Source organism: Trachypithecus francoisi, unplaced genomic scaffold (genome assembly GCF_009764315.1).
Source record: "Trachypithecus francoisi isolate TF-2019V2 unplaced genomic scaffold, Tfra_2.0 Lachesis_group8, whole genome shotgun sequence".
NCBI classification, from domain to species: domain Eukaryota; kingdom Metazoa; phylum Chordata; class Mammalia; order Primates; family Cercopithecidae; genus Trachypithecus; species Trachypithecus francoisi.
Genome location: NW_022681473.1, coordinates 91,721,777 through 91,742,572, shown reverse-complemented (window position 1 = coordinate 91,742,572; position 20,796 = coordinate 91,721,777). Strand labels below are relative to the sequence as shown.

Genomic DNA, 20,796 nt, shown 5'->3' with positions numbered 1-20,796 from the left:
CAAATGTAAATTACTATTACCTCTTTATTTTAAACATTAAGAAAGTGAGGTTCAAAGATACAGCAGCACCTGCTCAGATTTTACTCAAACTGGAGTTTGTGGAGCACTTTCATTCATAGAGAATCAGCAGCCCCTCTGAAGCTTCTGAGGTGTTTCTGTTTTCACCTGGTTAATTCTACATGTGATAGGAATCGGAGCTCAGGGTTTCCATGCTTTAAAATATCCAGATGAAATCATAACTAAACTTTTATCTGTACTCTGGCCAACCAGAAGTACATTTCCCAGAGACACTTCTATGTTAGTGGGTTTCCATCAGCAACAGCAACTCACAAACTGCAGCTTTGTGTAACTTTTGAGTTTCTGGAGTCATTAAGCATTTAGTTTTCTCAACCTTTTGCTCCTGGTGGCAATTTATTTTCCTTTCCCTTTAGGTTCCTTGCCTGAGACTTCCTAGAACAGCGGTCCTCAACCCCTGGGCTATGGACTGCTATCCATCTGTGGCCTATTAGGATCTGGGCCACACAGCAGGAGGTGAGCAGTGGGCAGGCCAGCAAAGCTTCACCTGTATTTAGTATTTACAGCTTTTTCCCATCACTTGCATTACCGCCTGAGCTTTGCTTCCTGTGAGATCAGTGGAGGTATTAGATTCTCCTAGGAGCATGAACCCTATTATGAACCATGCATATGAGAATCTAGGTCGTGTGCTCCTTACAAGAATCTAATGCCTAATGATCTGTCACTGTCTCCCATCACCACCAGATGGTACCACCTAGTTGCAGGAAAACAAGCTCAGGGATCCAATCAAGTCTACATTATGGTGAGTTGTATAATTATTTCGTTATATATTACAATGTAATTATAATAGAAATAAAGTGCACAATAAATTTAATGTACTTAAATAATCTCCAAACCATCCATCCCACTCCACAGGTCTGTGGAAAAATTGTCTTCCACGAAACCAGTCCCTGGTGCCAAAAATGTTGGGAACCACTGTTCTAGAGGACAACCCTTTTTCTTTACTCATTTTTCTTCTATCAGCTTTTCAAAACACTGTGTTACATATATTATATGTATAACATATATACACGTAATATATATATTATATATATATATTACGTGTATATATGTAAAATATCAATTTTTGCAAAATCAAACTGTTAAACAGTGCAGATGTATAATGAGGCAAAGGTCCTCTCTCAGTAACATCTCTTCCTCCGCCCACAGAGACACATAACTCACCTTCATCCTCATTTCTCAGAATGAATTTTTTTTATTTCAATGGCATAAACATACTACATAAACTTACATAACCTATAATTGCATAGCAACTTCCAACTCTGTAAGAACTATCAGTCCTGCGTTCACCCAACAATTTTTTTAACTTTAAAAACTATCGTTTCTTTGTTCACTCAGCTTTCTTCATGACTCCAGATCTACTCAATACTTCCATACTTGATTCAAAAATATATTATTTAATCATATTTGGTCTTTTTTAAAAATTGGTTTCACCATGTTTTTAATGTAAAGTGATAAAACTGCATAGATAACTATAGAATGCAGGAAGTTAGGGAGTGAGGTGTCGTTGTATACCAGCTTATTGATGAAAAAACTGAGGCAGAGAGAGATTTAATGACCTCTCTGAAATCATGCAACTTCAGTTAGGGAAGTGGCCGAAATAAAAATCCAGGCTTTGAGACTGCTGACCTAATGATTCCACTTCATCTGTCATAAGCTCTTTCAGAATCTTCTAACATTTGTACACCACCTTATTCCTTCTGGGTACTCAATAAATGCCTGGGCTTGTTGGTCCAGTACTCACCATACTTCAAAAAAAAACCAGAGAAAAGCATGTCTTATCTTCCCACGTGATAAATTGACGTCAGAATAAAAGTTTACTGTAGTAATTTTTTCTACAGTAAACTGTAGTTGTTAACTGTGAATGAAAAACTGTTATGAGAAAAGGCACAAACAGCTCAACTAACTGTAACAACAGTAAAATAAATGCTGTCTCAATTTTTGTTTTTTTCCTTTCACCTGAAAGGTTAACACTTCAACTGACACTGCAAGTGTTTACTAATTTGGCTCTAGCTCATAGAATTTGAATTGGGTGGAAAACCTTTGAATATTACTTTTCCCATGAAGGTTTTCCCCATACTTGGTGTTGCCAAAGAGATTACCTTGGCACTGTTTAACTTAACATTTATTGGCTAATTCATTCAAGCATCAAAGCTCATGAATACTTACAGATAGCAGTTGCCACAAACAAATATTAGGCAGAATATCTTATTGCTAGGCATAAAAACTAGAAAATTGTAAGAATTTTAAATTATGGCTCCACATGTTGAGAGATCAAAAAGGAAGGCTCTAACTTAAATCAGAAAGAACAGACTTCAGAATGATACGGGGGTTGTTTGTTTCCCCAGGGAAAATGTTCTTTCCAGGGCCAAGAGCATTTTCTTATTGTTTCTATATTCCATCCATCCACCCACCCATGCAGGCAGGCACCCTACACACCTGTGTCAAATACAAAGCTGGATCCTCAGGACACAGTGGCTTCTGCTCTCTCTGAGTTTCAGTTTTAAATTTAAAGGCAAACTCAGAAGTTTCTAAATGTGTGACTTCTTTTCCCCTCTATCAAATCAATTGCTTTTTCCCAGACTTCCAACATTCATTTTGTTGTCCACCTGTTCATGGGAAGCAAAGGCACCTTTGCAGACAGATTTTAGTCTGGCTTTCTTTCATCCAATTGCAATGGGCCTCTGATCTTTTCATGGCTGGCTGCTTGCCATGCACTTCTCAACGAGCACCTCCTTGGAGGGGCCTCTTTTAACCATCTCATCTGAAGTAGTCATTCATCAGCTTCCATCACATCAACGTGTTTTATTTTCACTGCAGCATTTGTCCTTGATATTTTTTCATTTGCTTATTTAATTGGTCCCCCTTTCTGCCATGAAAGCTCTATGAGGGCAGACAGGTGCCTCATCTGCTTGTTTGCCTGCGAATTCTGAAACGATTTGAAACGCAGTTGGCATTCATTAAATATTTGTTGACTGAATGAATGGATTCTTAATTGGCTACTACTGCTTGAAGGTCTACAAATACTGATTCATCCTTGTTGACAAGTTTTTACTTCTCACACGTGTGCATATTAAGCAGACTTTAAAACTAAGTCTTAAAAATAAAAACAGCTTGGAAACGTGGGAAACATCTGGCAGAGAAATCATTCTGGCATTGGCAGTGATGGAAGGGAAATTTTTTTCTCTGAAGTAAGCAGGTTGTTGGCCTCTTTATCGGTATCATTGGAAAATGCTTGCCTATTTTTGTTGATTTTCTCAGGAACTGGGAACATCTGACGTTGGGAACATAAAAAGTTCATTTTTAAAGCAGAGTCATAATAACTTTAGGAGTTGAGAGTAAGAGAGAAAATGCCCAAAGGAAATGAAGGCACTCTGGAGAAAGAAGAGGCTCGTGTCCCTTTTAAGGAACAGGTTTCCCTGGCTTTTCGAGAGTGATACTTAAAGGAAGCTTCCTAGAAAGTCCGCAGTTGGTATCCTTACTAAATAAGCCAACTAAATAGTAGAGGGGAAAAAAATAGTGCGTGCCTGGCTCCTCCTAGTTCAGGCTCATACCGCCTCCTGAAAGTTGTGGCTACAGCACAGGCTTTGGCTGTTTTCTAGAACGTCGCTCGGATCCCTTTAAAGGTGGGGATCTTGACGGAGAATGCAGAATGCCGGGGGATGAAGGCGGGAGCTGAGGGCTGGAGAGTCTCTGTTGACATAGTAACTCTTCAGCTCTGTCTCCCTTGCTCTCCGCTCTTAGGCTTCGCTACCACCAGCGGCCCCGCCTGTGCCCTCTCTGCCCGGGAGTCCCGGACGCATCCTCGCGGGGTCTCCTCGGCCTGCCCAGCTGAGGTCAAGGTCCCCTTTGCACACCCTTAAGTGGTGATTTCTTCCCGGGCCAGTGGGCAAGCTACTTGCGGCGGGCGTCTGCACCTCCTGCCTCATCGCCGTCCCCTGGGCACCGGTCTGCCCAGGACCAGTTCAGCCGCTGACGCGCGCCCTCGGCACCGGGTGCCCGCTGGGACTGCCCACTCGGCTCCCCCGGGAGCGGGACCCAGGCCAGTCGGGCGTTCCCGCCATGAGCCAGAGCCCGGCGTTCGGACCCCGGAGGGGCGGTTCTCCCCGCGGCGCTGCTGGAGCCGGTGCGCGGCGCAACGAGAGTCAGGACTATCTGCTCATGGACTCGGAGCTAGGAGACGGCGGCTGCCCGCAAGCCCCGCTGCCTTGCTACGGCTACTACCCCTGCTTGTGAGTGCCGGCGACGCGGGGCGGATAGGGCGCGGGCTGCGCGGAGGGAGGCTGTGCACTCGCAGGAGTGGCCGAGCCCGGTCCGCGCGCGTTCTGAGCCCGCGTGTGTACCTCCTAGGACGGTGCTGGGAGGTCAGCGAGAACCAGGGCTGGGACCTGAGTGAATGGAGGGGCGCGCGGGGAGTTGGGGGGAAGAGGGTGTCTAGCTTTGCTCCTCGTAAGTACACATGGATATGTTTGCCCACGAGAGTGAGACCGCAGAGTACCAACACCATTGCAGGTGATCAGATGGGTGGTCGATTTCTCCAGACCCCTTCATCCTTTGCTCTCCAAGAGACAGGATCGCTGCGTAACAGGCGTGATCTGAACAGGGGGCTGATTCAGATGTGCGCTCGGGTGACTCTTAGCTTCTGTGGGAGAGATAACTAGAACTCCGAGGGCTGGAGCCGCCTGGGTGCGTGCGGGTAACTCCTGAAATCGTGCGCCCGGCGGCGGTCTCCACGCTTGGCTTAGCGTTTCGGGCTAAGCGCTCAAGTCCTTGGACCGTGGGACAGCCAAAGTTAGACCAGGACCTCTCCCCGCTCCTGGGGCCTTGGGGTGAAGGCAGAAGTAGAACCAATAGGCCTCTCCACCGGCAGCGCGAAGCTTTTTACCAGGGGCGTCTGGGGAGACCAGGCTGTTAGGAGCGTGGGCTGGGAGACTCACGGGCTATAAAAGTGAGGGCGTCGGGGTCGTTTGTGTTGGGCTATGGGTAACTACAAGCTTTTGTTTATGAATCTAGGGTATTTTTTTCTTTTGGCTGGGTGGGTGATGGGAGGGGAGGTAAGGAGTAAGCAGAGTGGACTCCAGAAGAAAAGACTCTGCTTCCCCAACACTGCTGTGACCACATGTGCAGCGGGCAGATAGCATTTCTGTCCCATTGCCCCTTTGGGTGATTGAGTAGTCAAGTTTCCTGACTTGTCACATCCACCCGCAGGCGGTTTCCCGAGGTTCTAACTCTATAAACAGCTTTAGTTGTAGGGAGGGTTCCTCCCCATAGGTGCCTGGCATACCCTCTTGATAGATGGGTGCTGTGTCAGGGCTGCCCAGCCTCAAGGCCTGCGGTGCCCTTCTGAAGTAAGAGGTGAGCCCCAGTAAAGGGAGCATCTAACTTTTCTCAAAGATAAAGGAAAATAGTTAGAACTGGTTTCATTCATCTTTGTGCTGTGCAAGTTAAGACCTTTTACAATTATGCATATATTTTTCTTTTTAAAAGTTCAAGACATAATTCCGTACCATACAATTCCCCCATTTAAGTTGTACAATCCACTATTGTTTAATACATCCTTAAAGTTGTACAGCCATCACCAATATCTAATTCCAGGACAATTCATCGTCCTTCAAAGAAATCTTATACTTCATATGTTAAATTAGAAGATATTTTTATTTCTCATAGTACAGACTCTTCCAACTTTAATGGGTAGCATACAAATCATCCGGAAATCTTGTTAGAATGCAGATTTTGAGAAGGCAGGTCTTAGGTACAGCCCAAGATTCTCCATTTCTGACATCCCTCAGATGATGACAAGGTTGCTAGTCCGTGGATCACCTTCTGAATAGCAAGGTGATATATGACAAGAAAAAAGAGTGGAAAAAAATAAATTAATCCTGGATATTCTGAAATGCTATTTGAAAATTTGCTTCGAAGGTGTAAGTTTAAGACATAGATGGAATTTTTATTGGCTTAAACTTGAGCTCTCTGATGTCTGAGGGTTATAGGTTTGGCAACATTGCCTCCTGGCTAAACTAGGTGACTAAAAATTTATACTGCTTTTTAAAAATTAGACTGTCCCATGAACAAAACCTTTTTTCATTCTGTAATCCCTATAATCACTTGTCACTGTGTCTGTCAAAAAATTATTTGATTAAAAAAACTTGTGGTTATGTGTCAGTAGTGAGAGAGACTAAAGTAATAATGCCAAGTTGTCCTGAAAACTTTCCCTAGTGCTTTCTTCAAATGTGCCTTACTGACTAATTTGTCTAATTATTGTCATTACGTTTTTTTAGCTATAGGTTCTCACTGTTAGCCAGGCTGTCCTCAACATGCAGTATTTAGTGAATATGTATTTTTCTCCCTTAGTTCAAGAATCCTGGACTATTAAAAAATAGAACTGAGCAGCAGAGTGATCAACAGAAATATTTTAATGTGCTTCAATTCATAACATCCACCCTCTGCATGATGTCAGAGGTACTATAATACATCTAAGAGTGAGCCATGCTCTAGAATTTGAGCTTGGTTTTATGTTAATCTATTATTTCCAAAATGTTCTATAGCTACATTTCATCCACTGTTTTCTCTGACAAGGTTTTAATTGTTTTCCAGTTGAATAATCAACTAACAGAAAAATTTTAACCAATAAACAAACGTACTGCATGCCTATGATGTATAAGAAAGAGCTAAAGAAAATTATTCCCTCTGGTAGAGTAGAAATCAACTCTTCCATATGCTTTTGACTTGTGAGTTACACAATTTCATTTTTTTTTTCAGAGTGGGGGGTATATCATTTCTGAAAGTGGCAATCACTAGTACATTTTAGATATGAATATTGCCACTTTCTCAAATCATTGAGATTTTCCCTTGTGAGATTCCAAGTCTTTGTAAGTTGTCATTTCTGTGGAATGAATTATATGACTCTTGCCAAAAATTTCTCTTTCAGTTTTCTTATTTAGAAAGATTTTACATATATTTATGGGGCTTTTACTGCTGAAAATTGTGGTAAATTATCTTATTTGTGAGCAATTATGTGTTAAAAGGCCTTAATTGTTAAAGTAGTAACAAATTGAAATGGTGTTTAAAAGAAAATGACTCAGATTTTCTCTTTGTTCAACTTTCAATAGCAAATCAATTAATACACTTTATTGTTATCAATTTGTAATGGCTATTAGCAAGAAAGGCCCATGTCCTGCCAAGGTCCCAGGAGGCATTTCAGATTTCCTTTATTTAGAACTTTAAAGACATGTCTATAGTTCATCACTTCTGAACTTGGGGAAGAATCCCAGACATTAAAAAAAAGTTAAGCAGTTCTAAAATCTCAGGATCTGGAAACACAGTCCAACTACACTTCCTAAATGGGAAGGAGTAATTGATTAATTATGAATAATGAAACAGTAAACTGTAAACTAAAGCACTGGCAATGCAGTTGACTAAGACAATCTGAAAAATTTATGGTTACAGACACCTAGCAGTACTGAATAAAAGATTTTAAATGATTTTAAAACATTTCCCAATTTTGTGAAAAATAAAAAGGTAACCTACCATGTGCTAAGAACAAAGACAAAGATTGTGAAGTGAAGATGTGGTTGTCCTGTGAGTTATACATCTCAGTGACCAAGGAACCTGGAATCTAATGTCCATATGAGACAGAAAGAAGGCAAACTCTTGGTGCCAGATGAGGCAGAGAGCTGGAACTGAGATATCCCTGTCCCCTGCATAAAACCATTAAATAAAAATGTAGGCTAGAAATATATGCCCACCAGCACAGAGTGAGAACAGGAAATTTTATTAGAAGAACTCTCCCCCTTGAGAATATTGATTTTGGGGTTTTTGTTTTTATATCCTACCTAACTAGCCTAGAAATTCTCAACCTGGAAAGTACTCCTGAGGCTCCTACAAGAGTAAAACATAAAATCATTATGAAAGACTAGTAACAAGCATCTAGATTGCCTAGGCTTTTCAAGAAGAAAGCAAGTCCTGCTAAAGATACGCTTGCTATAATGAATAATAAAACACACAAGGGAACAGTCAACCAAGAGTGAGAGTCAGTGGACGATACAATCCATGAGTGAGAGGCAATATAAGACATGCAGTAGCGAGTGGATTTTTTAAAAAGTTGAGATAATCAACGACATGAAAAAGAATATTTTAAAGTATGTATAAATGTTGACAATATAAAACAAGAAATCAAACCTTAAGAAAAAAATGACATTTTTAAAGAAAAGGAGAAATAGAACATCTATAAGTAAAAAATACAATTCTTACAAAAATTCAATGGAAGGGTTAAGTGCAGATTAGAGCATAATTGATAATACCCAAAATGCAGAGACATAAAAAATATTTTATATGAACATTGTTAAGAGTAATGGAGCTAGAAGGTAAGAATTCCAGGAAAAGAAAGCATGTAGAAGTGGGATAGGTAACACTTGAATAGATAATGGGTGAGGATTTTCCAGAAATAATGAATTTTCATGTTCATGAAGTATACCAATATTACTGTAAAACAGAAAACCCCTTTTAAACATATCGTTTAAATTGCAGAACACCAAAGAAGAGGAAATACTAAAAATTAATCAAAACATAGAGATTTGAATGAGAGTTTTAAAATTCAAAGCATTTACAGTGGAAATGCACTCATAATATATTTTGATATTACCTTGGCTATAGAATGTATAGCTTGTAAGAACTATGGATTTGCCATTACATAAAAGGTTTACTCTCTAGTTTTTAATGGAGTCAGTGCTCCAATGCTGATAAGGTCTCTGATGGATATGTACTAAAATTTTTTTAAAGGTGACTTATTGAATCGCAGTGTTAGGGGAAACTGAAAGTGATTCTTAATTTTATCCTCTATTTCATATGAAAAAACAAAAAAATGACTTTTAAAAAATGAGTCACAGATCCTTTAAAACTTTATTGACTTCAAGAGGGTTTTGGATGACCTGAACCCCATTTATGAACCCCAAGATCCAGAGTTTGAATTCCCAGTTTAAAGTAATGTAATATCAGAGACCACAAATAAATAAAATCCCCCACATAGTGCTTTCTTTTCTCCAGGCAAAAAAAGTTAGTGTTGAACACATTGATAAATAAATAAGGGAATGAAACACTCAGACTATAGGCTAGAGAATCTTTCCTGATATTACTTGCCAATAGGGTAACTTACTCTCCTAAAGAAGTTTAAGATTGAAGAACATGGACTCAGGCCTATGCATCATATTAAATTATCATACCCTTGTTATCTCTCCCTTGTTTTTGGCAACTCTGTTCATTGAAACATCTGCTACACATTTCTACACTTATTTGTTCACATGTCCTTTTCCTCTTACTAGAGTGTAGGCCACACGAAGTGGGTCTGTCCTTCATCCCCCTATGCTTAACACAGTGCCTAGCAAAGAGAGGTGCCATGTAATTTATTCCTCAACAAAGATATTTCCTCCTCCTTGGTATTTATTCTAATAAGAAATACAATGATGCCAGCCGCTTTAATAAAATAGCATCTGGACAGCTAAGTTAGGTAGAAGAGTGAATGTCTATATCAAAAGAGATACCTTTATCTTATATTCCAGCTGCCTGTCACAAAGACTCGTCTTTCAGGGAATCTTCACTAATCACTACAAGCTTCTTTTAGCTCTCTAGCCTGAGGCTCTTCCCTTAAAGTTCCCTCTGCACACCTGAGGTGAGGCTATATCTTTACCAAAGAGAATTACTAAAAAGGGAAAAACTCCTGGCTGGCTATAACTGCTCTTCCAGCTCATTTATGGAGTCTCCTAGGGACCGACCCTTGCCTGGACCCAAGCATCATCTCTCTGGCAGTGAGTGTTCTTGCTTTCCCTCTGCAGACCGTCCTCAATCAATCTAGTCCTTAGTCCTAGCCCAGACTGAAGAATGACTGCCTTCCCACCTCCCACCACAACCTTTTTCTTTGGTGTAATATCTACTTTCCAAACTTTATGTCTTTTAAAAATTCTCCTTCTTTCCTAGATGATTGACATTAGATATGTCTACTGCTTTAAGCAAATATACCACCACTGACCCACAGAGGTATGGCTTTACTCTCTGACCCCAAAGGGGCAGTCACGTCAGAACACGACAGCCCAGCAGCAGTAAAAGGTATTTCCAAATAAAATTAAAGGGCTGATTTTCTTACAAGACATATTTATTGAATGATACGTGAAATCAATAAAAGAGAACATGCCCGACACCATGATTTCTTATACATATGTAGTGGTTTAGAATGCAGAAAGAATCCTATAATTTATTATACCCTTTGAAATAGCATCTATAACCATAAAGCCAAGACCTGGACTTTGGTGAAAGATTTGCAGTGTGGAAGCTTGCTCTTCCAGGGGAAAAGCACGTGTAAAAACCACATTTGAATCTGGCTCACCTTCTATTAGGAGTAATCATCTCCCCCAACCACTTGGATTAATGGTGGGTCTCGTAACTGATGACTTTGAAGCTCTGTGTTCTGCATGGAAACGACCTGTTTTGTGTTGAAACCTCCCCTGGCTTGAAGTAATCAACTGCACTGGTAACACATTATTATCATGAAATGTTTTTAGGATGCTAGCATTGTAGGTTGTGAAATGATTGCCAGATGTTCTTAAAAGCCCAGATTTATTCTGTAACAAAATGTTTGCCTCCAGGAAGAGATTGCATAATTTTTTTTTTCTCTCTAGACAGTTATGCTCCTTGAGTTGTAAGAAGTAACTTCATAAGGCAATTCATCTTGAAGGTAAAAGTCATAAAAGGAAAACATTTTCTTGAGTCCATTCTTATTTTTCTCCCTCTTTCATAAAAAATGCCAAATATAATTGGTTCCAGTTGGATACAATTACCATGTGTGATTGCTCTTTGTTTAGGAATCTTCTGGAGGCTTTCAATACATGCAGAAGTGCTCATCCATATGCCAAATTTCAATTAAACTTTGGCATCTAAAATTTGATATGCTGCTCAAGAGGCTTTAAGCCATTGGAACTGACTGAATCACAGTTCTTATAGAATCTCTGTTTAGAGCAGAATACAGAAATGAGTGTTACATGTACTCAAACAACCTATATGATTGCAGCATAACTGTTCTCCACCTAATTCAGCTCTCAGCCATGACAAAGAGGAGAAATGATGTTAACTAGAATTAGATACAGTTTAATGTAAGTTGCTGTTTCTGTAAAGGACTAATCCAAAATATTTATGTATATTTGGGGCAACTAACATTTTTTGAATACCTATTCTGTAGCAGGTTATTTTCTAGTTGTCATACAAATGTAATTTGATCTTCAGAGCATCCACTCAGCTATTTTAAGCATCCATTTTATAAAGAACAATGTTGAAATTTAGAAATGTTAAACAATGTGCAGAAAGTTATACAGCCAGTAAGTCGTTGTCAAGTGGGCAAAACCCAATAAATTTTGGGCTGGAACACGTGGACCGAGGGGCTGGCAGATTGCACGGAGTCCTCTATTCTCTCAGTATCCCATATCTCAGTCCTCTATTCTCTCAGTATTCAGCCAGGCACAGCTGGATACAGGTGGATTATGCTCTTCAAAAGTGCACTCACCCCCATTCCTTCTCTTCTCCCTTTTCATAGGAATTTGGAGAGCCACACATTGGCTCTGACCTAGTGAACTAACATTCCTTGTGCTGTGCTCATTATATCTAAGTTATATCCTGGGTGCAGGCAGAAGACTGGAAGAAAGGGGCATAAATAGCAGTAATAAGTATATTTAACCCTCACTTTCTCTTTCTGTTGAAATCTTAGCCATCTTTGAAGGTCAAGCTTTACATCTCCCTTATTTCATTAAGTCATTAATCTATTTATTCATTCATCTCTATTGATTTTATATGATTATGTCCAGCAAGCATAGAAATAATAGCTAGATTTATTAGAGATTTCTGTGTGCTAGGCCATTCTCCATGTGCTTTGTAGGTATTAACTCATTTAATCCTCATAACCTATGAGATACGCATTTTTATAATTCTCACTTTACTGATAAAGAAAGGAATCACAGTAAAAAGAAGGTAGGTGACTTGCCAAATGCTACACAGCTAGCAGTTGGCACAAATGGGAAGAGAGAAAGGGAAGAGCAAAGGATTTTGTTTTATCTCTTATTTCAATAAAGAGTGAAACTAGGTTTTGAAAAATTGCCAATCTTTGTCACCAAAGGAAGACTATGAATGTAACAAAATTGTGTTATATTCCGATTGCTAATGTTACCAAAGATCTACAAACTGATCATGACTAAAGATTGTGAAAGGCAAGGCTTTCTTTTACTTTTCAATGCCATCATGTGGATAAAATTGCTTCTCTGCTATAATGCAGGTTGTTTTAGAGACATTGACTCACATGACAGTGTGAAACTGGGGATTTCACCACAAGATTTGCATAATTTTAAAGCATTTACATGGTATTCATCTAAAAATATAAGTTGCTGAGAATCAATTATAGTGTGGATAGTCATGTTAAGATTGACTGCCTATTCAAAGCAGAGTTCATGTTTCAATTGCAGCAGCTTTGGTTTGTGACACAAAAAGCATTTTGTCCTGACTTGTAGTAGCACAAAACCTTCAAAAAAAAAAAAAAAAAAAAAAAAACCTAGGAAGAATTCTTTTCATGGGACTCGCTAACAAAACTATCTTAAGAGTTATGAGTCATAATAAGAATTATAAATGGCAATTTCTAAAGGTAACTTAAAAATTCTTTTAGGGAGTTAAACTGTTACAGATAGAAATCATTTTTGTTGTTACTGTGTTAGCCTTCTTGAAACAGAATTTTGCATGAAGTAGATTGAAGGGTGACAGAAGCAGCTATAAAAAGCTGATCCCTGGGCAGTAAGAAAATCCTCACGCTTACCTAGAGGAAGGATTTCTGCAGGAACCTTTTTCTTGGAGGGGCATTGAAGGCCAGACACTGTATTCCATCTGGAAAGATGCTTAATTTATTTCAACAAACATTTGTTTAAGTTCCTTTGGTACATTAGGCACCATGTTAGGGTAATCATGAGTACCATATAGCATGAAGTCTAAGCTTCTATCAATTGTAACCTGCTCTGACATTTTATGTATCTTTAAGAAGTAAGCAAAAAGAAGGGTTATCAGTTAAATTATATCTTAGATTTTTATTTTATACTTCTTAAAACAGTTCTTTATACTCAATTAGATATAGATTTGGATCATATATAACTCAAGCACATAATAAAAAAGATATAAACAAAATACATTTGTTATGGTATTCCTAAGTTCCTTCACATTTAGGGATGGAGTCTTCAGAATCGCTTTTCAACTCAGAAGCTTCAGTGCCCATATTTTTTCACAGTGCTGTGCTCTGTGCCAAAAGGACATTGGTGATAAAGGATTTCTTTAAAACAATCTAAAGAATCCATAATAGACCAAAAGCTTTTGGTGCTAGACTATTAAACTGAGTTTGCAATTACATATAGCTAGCCTATTTCAACTAACAGTTCCAGAACGTGGCTAAACAAATCTGATTCCACACTGTTCCTCATGTATTCTCCACCCTTCTCAACACACACACACACATTTGTTTCTTAGGCTTGAAAGGAGCTTCACTACTGTTTCCAGGATTTTTTTCAAGCCATGCCATTCATTCTGAAACTCTGGATGCATTGTTTTTACTGTTGGCACATGCACTGATGATGAAAACTATGTCACGGTAATGACTGATACTTGACTGACAGTGATTGCAAGAAGGCTTATGTTATAAGACATGTTGTATCTAGAGAAGTTAAAATGGGAGAAATATGTGTCTTAGAATCAATGAAATATGATGTTCAGTGTGCTAGAGTTACTGTAAATGAGGAAGAAGAGGAAACATGAAAGATTACAAGGCAAACTATTGTTTATGATCTGTCCAAAAGCTAAGAAGTTTGGATTTTATTATCTAGCTGACTTTAAAACACAGATAAGACTATGCCAGGCCCTTGCTTTATTTACATTAGCTTATTTGATCCTGATAACAAACCTGGGTGGTTGGTAATATTATTTCTACTTGTAAATGCAGAAAAAGAAGTTCAGAAAGGTAAAATACTTTGCCAAAGAATTAATGGTTCTTAAGTATCTCAGGATTTGGGCTCATATTTGACTGTTTTGTTTATTTGCTTGTTTGCTTTTACTGTTCTACACTTCCTCTGAAGTAGAATACCAGTTTGATGAGGAAAGGATGTACTCTGTAAAAAATGACTAGCATCTGGTAGGGACTCAAGACATATTTGTGAAATGAATAAATCAATGCCCACCTTATACAAAATGATTTCAGTGTATTGGCCTTATCTCTACAATTCTTTCCTCTACGGACATCATACGGTATCACCAGACTTTGCCTTTAGGGTATCAAGTTTTCATCTTAGCATTTTTAGAAACACAGTATTGGAGTTTTATATTCTTGAAGCTTAGGTCATTTGACAAGTTGCATTTTTTAAATTAAACTTTAAATTCTGGAGTACATGTGCAGAACGTGCAGGTTTGTTACATAGGTATACGCATGACATGGTGGTTTGCTGCACCCAGCAACCTGTCATCTGTATTAGGTATTTCTCCTAATGCTATCCCTCCCATAGCCCCTCACCCCCTGACAGGCTACAGTGTGTGATACTCCCCTCTCTGTGTCCATGTGTTCTTCTTGTTAATCTCCCACTTAGGAGTGAGAACATGTGGTGTTTGGTTTTCTGTTCTTGTGTTGGTTTGCTGAGAATGATGGTTTCTGGCTTCATCCATGTCTCTACAAAGGACATGAACTTATCCTTTTTTATGGCTGCATAGTATTCCATGGTGTATATGTGCCACATTTTCTTTATCTAGTCTATAATTGATGGGCATTTGGGTTGGTTCCATGTATTTGCTATTGTGAACAGTGCTGCAGTAAACATACGTATGCATATGTCTTTATAGTAGAATGATTTATAATGCTTTGGGTATATACCCAGTAACGGGAATGCTGGGTCAAATGGTATTTCTAGTTCTAGACACTTGAGGATTGCCACACTGTCTTCCACAATGGTTGAACTAATTTACACTCCCACCAACGTGTAAAAGTGTTCCTATTTCTCCACATCCTCTCCAGCATCTGTTGTTTCTAGACTTTTTAATGATCACCATTATAACAGACATGAGATGGTTTTATGGTTTTGATTTGCATTTCTCTAATGACCAGTGAAAATGAGCATTTTTTCATGTGTTTGTTGGCTGCATAAATGTCTTCTTTTGAGAAGAGTCTGTTCATATTCTTTGCCCACTTTTTGATGGGGTTATTTTTTTCTTGTAAATTTGCTTAAGTTCTTTGTAGCCCCTTGTCAGATGGATAGAATGCAAAATTTTCTCCCATTATGTAGGTTGCCTGTTCAATTTGATGATAGTTTCTTTTGCTGTGCAGAAGCTCTTTAGTTTAATTAGATCCTATTTGTCTATTTTGGCTTTTGTTGCCATTGCTTTTGGTGTTTTAGCCTTGAAGTTTTCGCCCATGCCTATGTCCTGAATGGTATTGCCTAGGTTTTCTTCTAGGGTTTTTATGGTTTTAGGTCTTATGTTTAAGTCTTTAATCCATCTTGAATTAATTTTGTATAAGGTGTAAGGAGGGGATCCAGTTTCAGTTTTCTGCATATGGCTAGCCAGTTTTCCCAACACTGTTTATTAAATAGGGAATCCTTTCCCCATTGCTTGTTTTTGTCAGATTTGTCAAAGATCAGATGGTTGTAGATGTGTGGTGTTATTTCTGAGGCCTCTGTTCTGTTCCATTGGTCTATATATCTGTTTTGGTACCAGAACGATGCTGTTTTGGTTACTGTAGCCTTGTAGTATAGTTTGAAGCCAGGTAGAGTGATGCCTCTAGCTTTGTCCTTTTTGCTTAAGATTGCCTAGGCTATGTGGGCTCTTTTCTGGTTACATAGGAAACCAGAAATTGGTTTTTTCCAATTCTGTGAAGAAAGTCATTTGTAGCTTGATGGAGATAGCATTGAATCTATGAATTAACTTTGGGCAGTATGGCCATTTTCATGATTCTGATTCTTTCTATCCATGAGCATGGAGTATTTTTCCATTTGTTTATGTCTCTATTATTTCCTTGAGCAGTGGTTTGTAGTTCTCCTTGAAGAGGTCTTTCACATCCCTTGTAAGTTGTATTCTTAGGTATTTTACTCTCTTTGTAGCAGTTGTGAATGGGAGTTCAATCATGATTTGGCTCTCTGTTTGTCTGTTATTGGTGTATAGGAATGCTTGTGATTTTTGCAGATTGATTTTGTATCCTGAGACTTTGCTGAAGTTGCTTATCAGCTTAAGGAGATTTTGGGCTGAGACAATGGGATTTTCTAAATATACATTCATGTTCTTTGCAAACAGAGATGATTGACTTCTTCTTTTCAAAACTGAATACCTTTTATTTCTTTCTCTTGCCTGAATCCCCTAGCCAGAACTTCCAATACTATGTTGAACAGGATTGGTGAGAGAGGGCACCCTTGTCTTGTGCCAGCTTTCAAAGGGAATGTTTCTAGCTTTTGCCCATTCAGTATGATATTGGCTGTGGGTTTGTCATAAATAGCTCTTATTATTTTGAGACATGCTCCATCAATACCTGGTTTATTGAGAGTTTTTAGCATGAAGGGCTGTTGCATTTTGTCAAATGCCTTTTCTGCATCTATTGAGATAATCATGTGGTTTTTGTCATTGGTTCTGTTTATGTGATGGATTACATTTATTGATTTGTGTATTTTGAACCAGGCTTGCATCCCAGAGATGAAGCCAACTGGATCATGGTGGATAAGCTTTTCGATGTGCTGCTGGATTTGGTTTGCCAGTAGTTTATCGAGGATTTTTGGATCAATGTTCATCAGAGATATTGGCCTGAAATTTTCTTTTTTGTTGTATCTCTGCCAGATTTTGGTATCAGGATGATGCTGGCCTCATGAAATAAGTAAGGGAGGATTCTGTCTTTTTCTATTGTTTGGAATAGTTTCAGAAGAAATGGTACCAGCTCGTCTTTGTACTTCTGGTAGAATTTGGCTATGAATCCGTCTGGTCCTGGGCTCTTTTTGGTTGGTAGGCTGATAATTGCCGCCCCATTTTGTTATTGGTCTGTTCAGGGATTTGACCTCTACCTGAGTTAGTCTTGGGAGTGTGTATGTGTCCAGGAACTTATCCATTTCTTCTAGATTTTCTTGTTTATTTGTGTAGAGGTGTTTATAATATTCTCTGATGGTAGTTTGTATTTCTGTGACATGAGTGGTGATATCCCCTTTATCATTTTTTATTGCATCTACTTGATTCTTCTCTCTTTTCTTCTTTGTCTGGCTAGTGGTCTATCTAGTTTGTTGATCTTTTCAAAAAACCAGCTCCTAGATTCATTGATTTTTTGAAGGGTTTTTCATGTCTCTATCTCTTTCCGTTCTGCTCTGATCTTACTTCTTGTCTTCTGCTAGCTTTTGAGTTTGTTTGCTCTTGCTTCTCTAGTTCTTTTAATTATGATGTTAGGGTGTCAATTTTAGATCTTTCCTGCTTTCTCTTGTGGGCATTTAGTGATATAATTTTCCCTTTAAACACTGCTTTAGCTGTGTCCCAGAGATTCTGGTATGTTGTGTCTTTGGCCTGAAAGACACAACATTGGTTTCAAAGAAAATTCATTGGTTTCAAAGAACATCTTTATTTCTGCCTTAATTTTGTTATTTACCCACTAGTCATTTAGGAGCAGGTTGTTCAGTTTCCATATAGTTGTGCAGTTTTGAGTGAGTTTCTGAATCCTGAGTTCTAATTTGATGGCACTGTGGTCTGAGAGACTGTTATGATTTCCATTCTTTTGCATTTGCTGAGGAGTGTTTTACTTCCAGTTATGTGGTCAATTTTAGAGTAAGTGACATGTGGTGCTGAGAAGAATGTATATTCTGTTGATTTGGGGTGGAGAGTTCTATAGATGTCTATTAGGTCTGCTTGGGCCAGAGCCGAGTTCAAGTCCTGGATATCCTTGTTAATTTTTGGTCTTTTTGATCTCTCTAATATTGACAATGGGGTGTTAAAGTCTCTCACTATTATTGTGTGTAGGTCTAAGTTTCTTTGTAAGTCTCGAAGGACTTGCTTTATGAATCTGGGTGCTCCTGTATTGGGTGCATATATATTTAGGATAGTTAGCGCTTCTTGTTGCATTGATCCCTTTACCATTATGTAATGGCCTTCTTTGTTTCTTTTGATCTTTGTTGGTTTAAAGTCTGTTTTTTCAGAGACTAGGATTGCAACCCCTGCTTTTTTTGTGTGTTCCATTTGCTTGGTAAATATTCCTCCATCCCTTTAGTTTGAGCCTATGTATGCCTTTGCATGTGAGATGGGTCTCCTGAATACAGCACACTGATGGGTCTTGACTCTATCCAATTTGCCAGTCTGTGTCTTTTAATTGGGGCAGTTAGCATTTAGCCCGTTTATGTTTAAGGTCAATATTGTTATGTGTGAATTTGATCTTGCCATTATGATGCTAGCTAGTTATTTTGCCTGTTAGTTGATGCAGTTTCTTCATAGCGTTGATGGCCTTTACAATATGGTTTGTTTTTGCAGTGGCTGGTATTTGTTGTTCCTTTCCATGTTTGCTGCTTCCTTCAGAAGCTCTTGTAAGGCAGGCCTGGTGGTAACACAATCTCTTGGCATTTGGTGGTCTGTAAAGGATTTTATTTGCCCTTCACTTATGAAGCTTAGTTTGGCTGGATATGAAATTCTGGGTTGAAAATCGTTGTGTTTAAGAATGTTGAATGTTGGCCCCCATTCTCTCCTGGCTTGTAGGGTTTCTGCAGAGAGATCTGCTGTTAGTCTGATGGGCTTCCCTTTGTGGGTGACCCAGTCTTTTCTGTCTGGCTGCCCTTAACATTTTTTCCTTCATTTCAACCTTGGTGAATCTGACGATTACGTGTCTTGGCATTGCTCTTCTCAAGGAATATCTTTGTGGTATTCTCTGTATAACCTGAATTTGAATGTCAGCCAGCCTTGCTACGTTGGGGAAGTTCTCCTGGATAATATCCTAAAGAATGTTTTCCAACTTGGTTCCTTTCTTCCCATCACTTTCAGGTACACCAATCAAACATAGATTTGGCCTTTTCACAAAGTGTCATATTTCTTGGAGGCTTTGTTCGTTTATTTTCACTATTTTTTCTCTAACTTTGTCCTCATGCTTTATTTCGAGTTGATCTTCAATTTCTGATATCCTTTCTTCCACTTGATCGATTTGGCATGTATGATACTCGTGTATGCTTCACCAAGTTCTCGTGCTGTTTTTCAGCTCCATCAGGTCATCTGTGTTCTTCTCTAAGCTGATTATTCTAGTTAGCAATTATTCTAGCCTTTTTTCAAGGTTCTTAGCTTCCTTGCATTGGCTTAGAACATACTCCTTTCGCTCTGAGGAGGTCGTTATTACCCACCTTCTGAAGCCTACTTCTGTCAGTTCATCAAACTCATTCTCCATCTAGTTTTGTTCCCTTGCTGGTGAGGAGTTGTGATCGTTTGGAGGAGAAGAGGAATTCTGGTTTTTGGAATTTTCGGCCTTTTTGCTTTGGTTTCTCCCCATCTTTGTGGATTTATCTGCCTTTTGTATTTGAAGTCGGTGAGCTTCAGAAGGGGTCTCTAAGTGGATGTCTTTTTTGTTGATTTTAATACTATTCCTTTCCGTTTGTTAGTTTTACTTCTAACAGGCCTCTCTGCTGCAGGTTTGCTGGAATTTGCTGGAGGTCCACTCCAGACCCTGTTTGCCTGGGTATCACCAGGGGAGGCTGCAGAACAGCCCAGATTCCTGCCTGTTCCTTCCTCTGGAAGCTTCATTCCAGAGGGGCACCCACCAGATGCCAGCCAGAGCTCTCCTGTATGAGGTGTCTGTCGGCCCCTACTAGGAAGTATCTCCCAGTCAGGATACATGGGGTTCAGGGACCCACTTGCAGAGACAGTCTGTCCCTTATCAGAGCTCAAACACTGTGCTGGGACATCCGCTGCTCTCTTTAGAGCTGCCTGGCAGGGACATTTAAGTCTGCTGAAGCTGTGTGTACAACCGCCCTTTCCCCCAGGTGCTCTGTCCCAGGGAGTGGGGGTTTTGTCTCTAAGTTCCTGACTAGGGCTGCTTCTTTTATTTTTCAGAGATGCCCTGCCCAGGGAGGAGGGACTCTAGAGAGGCAGTCTGGCCTCAGGGGCTTTATGAGCTGTGGTGGGCTCCGCCCTGTTAGAACTTCCCCACAGCTTTGTTTATAATGTGAGGATAAAACCGCCCACTCAAGCCTCAGCAATGGCAGACGCCCCTCCCTGCACCTAGCTAGAGTGTCCCAGGTGATCTCAGACTGCTTTGCTGGCCATGAGAATTTCAAGCCCGCAGATCTTAGCTTGCTGGGCTTCATGGGGTTTGGACCAGCAGAGACAGCCTTCAGCCCCCTTTCCAGGGGAGTGAACAGTTCTGTCTCACTGGGGTTCCAGGTGCCGCTGGGGTATGAAAAAACTCCTGTGGCTAGCTTGGTGTTTGCTCAAACAGCTGAGTACCCAAGGGAATCTCCTGGTCTGCGGGTGGCCAGAATCGTGGGAAAAACTCAGTATTTGGGCCGGAGTGCACAGTATAGCCCCTAATGGCTTCCCTTGGCTGCGAGAAGGAGTTCCCTGACCCCTTGCGTTTCCCAGGTGATGCCCCACCCTGCTTCGGCTGGCCCTCCTTGGGCTGCACCCACTGTCCAACCTGTCCCAGTGAGATGAACTGGGTACCTCAGTTGGAAATGCAGAAAT

At 39.8% G+C, this 20,796-nt stretch overlaps 1 protein-coding gene across 2 annotated transcripts in view; it reads left to right on the top strand.

Moving 5' to 3' along the window:
- The first annotated feature begins 3,620 nt into the window (after positions 1-3,620).
- TRPC6 (transient receptor potential cation channel subfamily C member 6) overlaps positions 3,621-20,796 on the top strand; it is a 140,147-nt gene continuing 122,971 nt past the window's right edge. The window contains exons 1-2 of one of the 2 annotated variants that reach the window (XM_033204289.1): positions 3,640-3,701; positions 3,820-4,307. In XM_033204289.1, coding sequence (XP_033060180.1) covers positions 4,138-4,307 — 170 coding nt within the window. In that variant the 5' untranslated portion in view covers positions 3,640-3,701; positions 3,820-4,137. Of the gene's footprint in view, positions 4,308-20,796 lie in introns of both variants that reach the window. The other variant, XM_033204288.1, reaches the window with a different exon arrangement.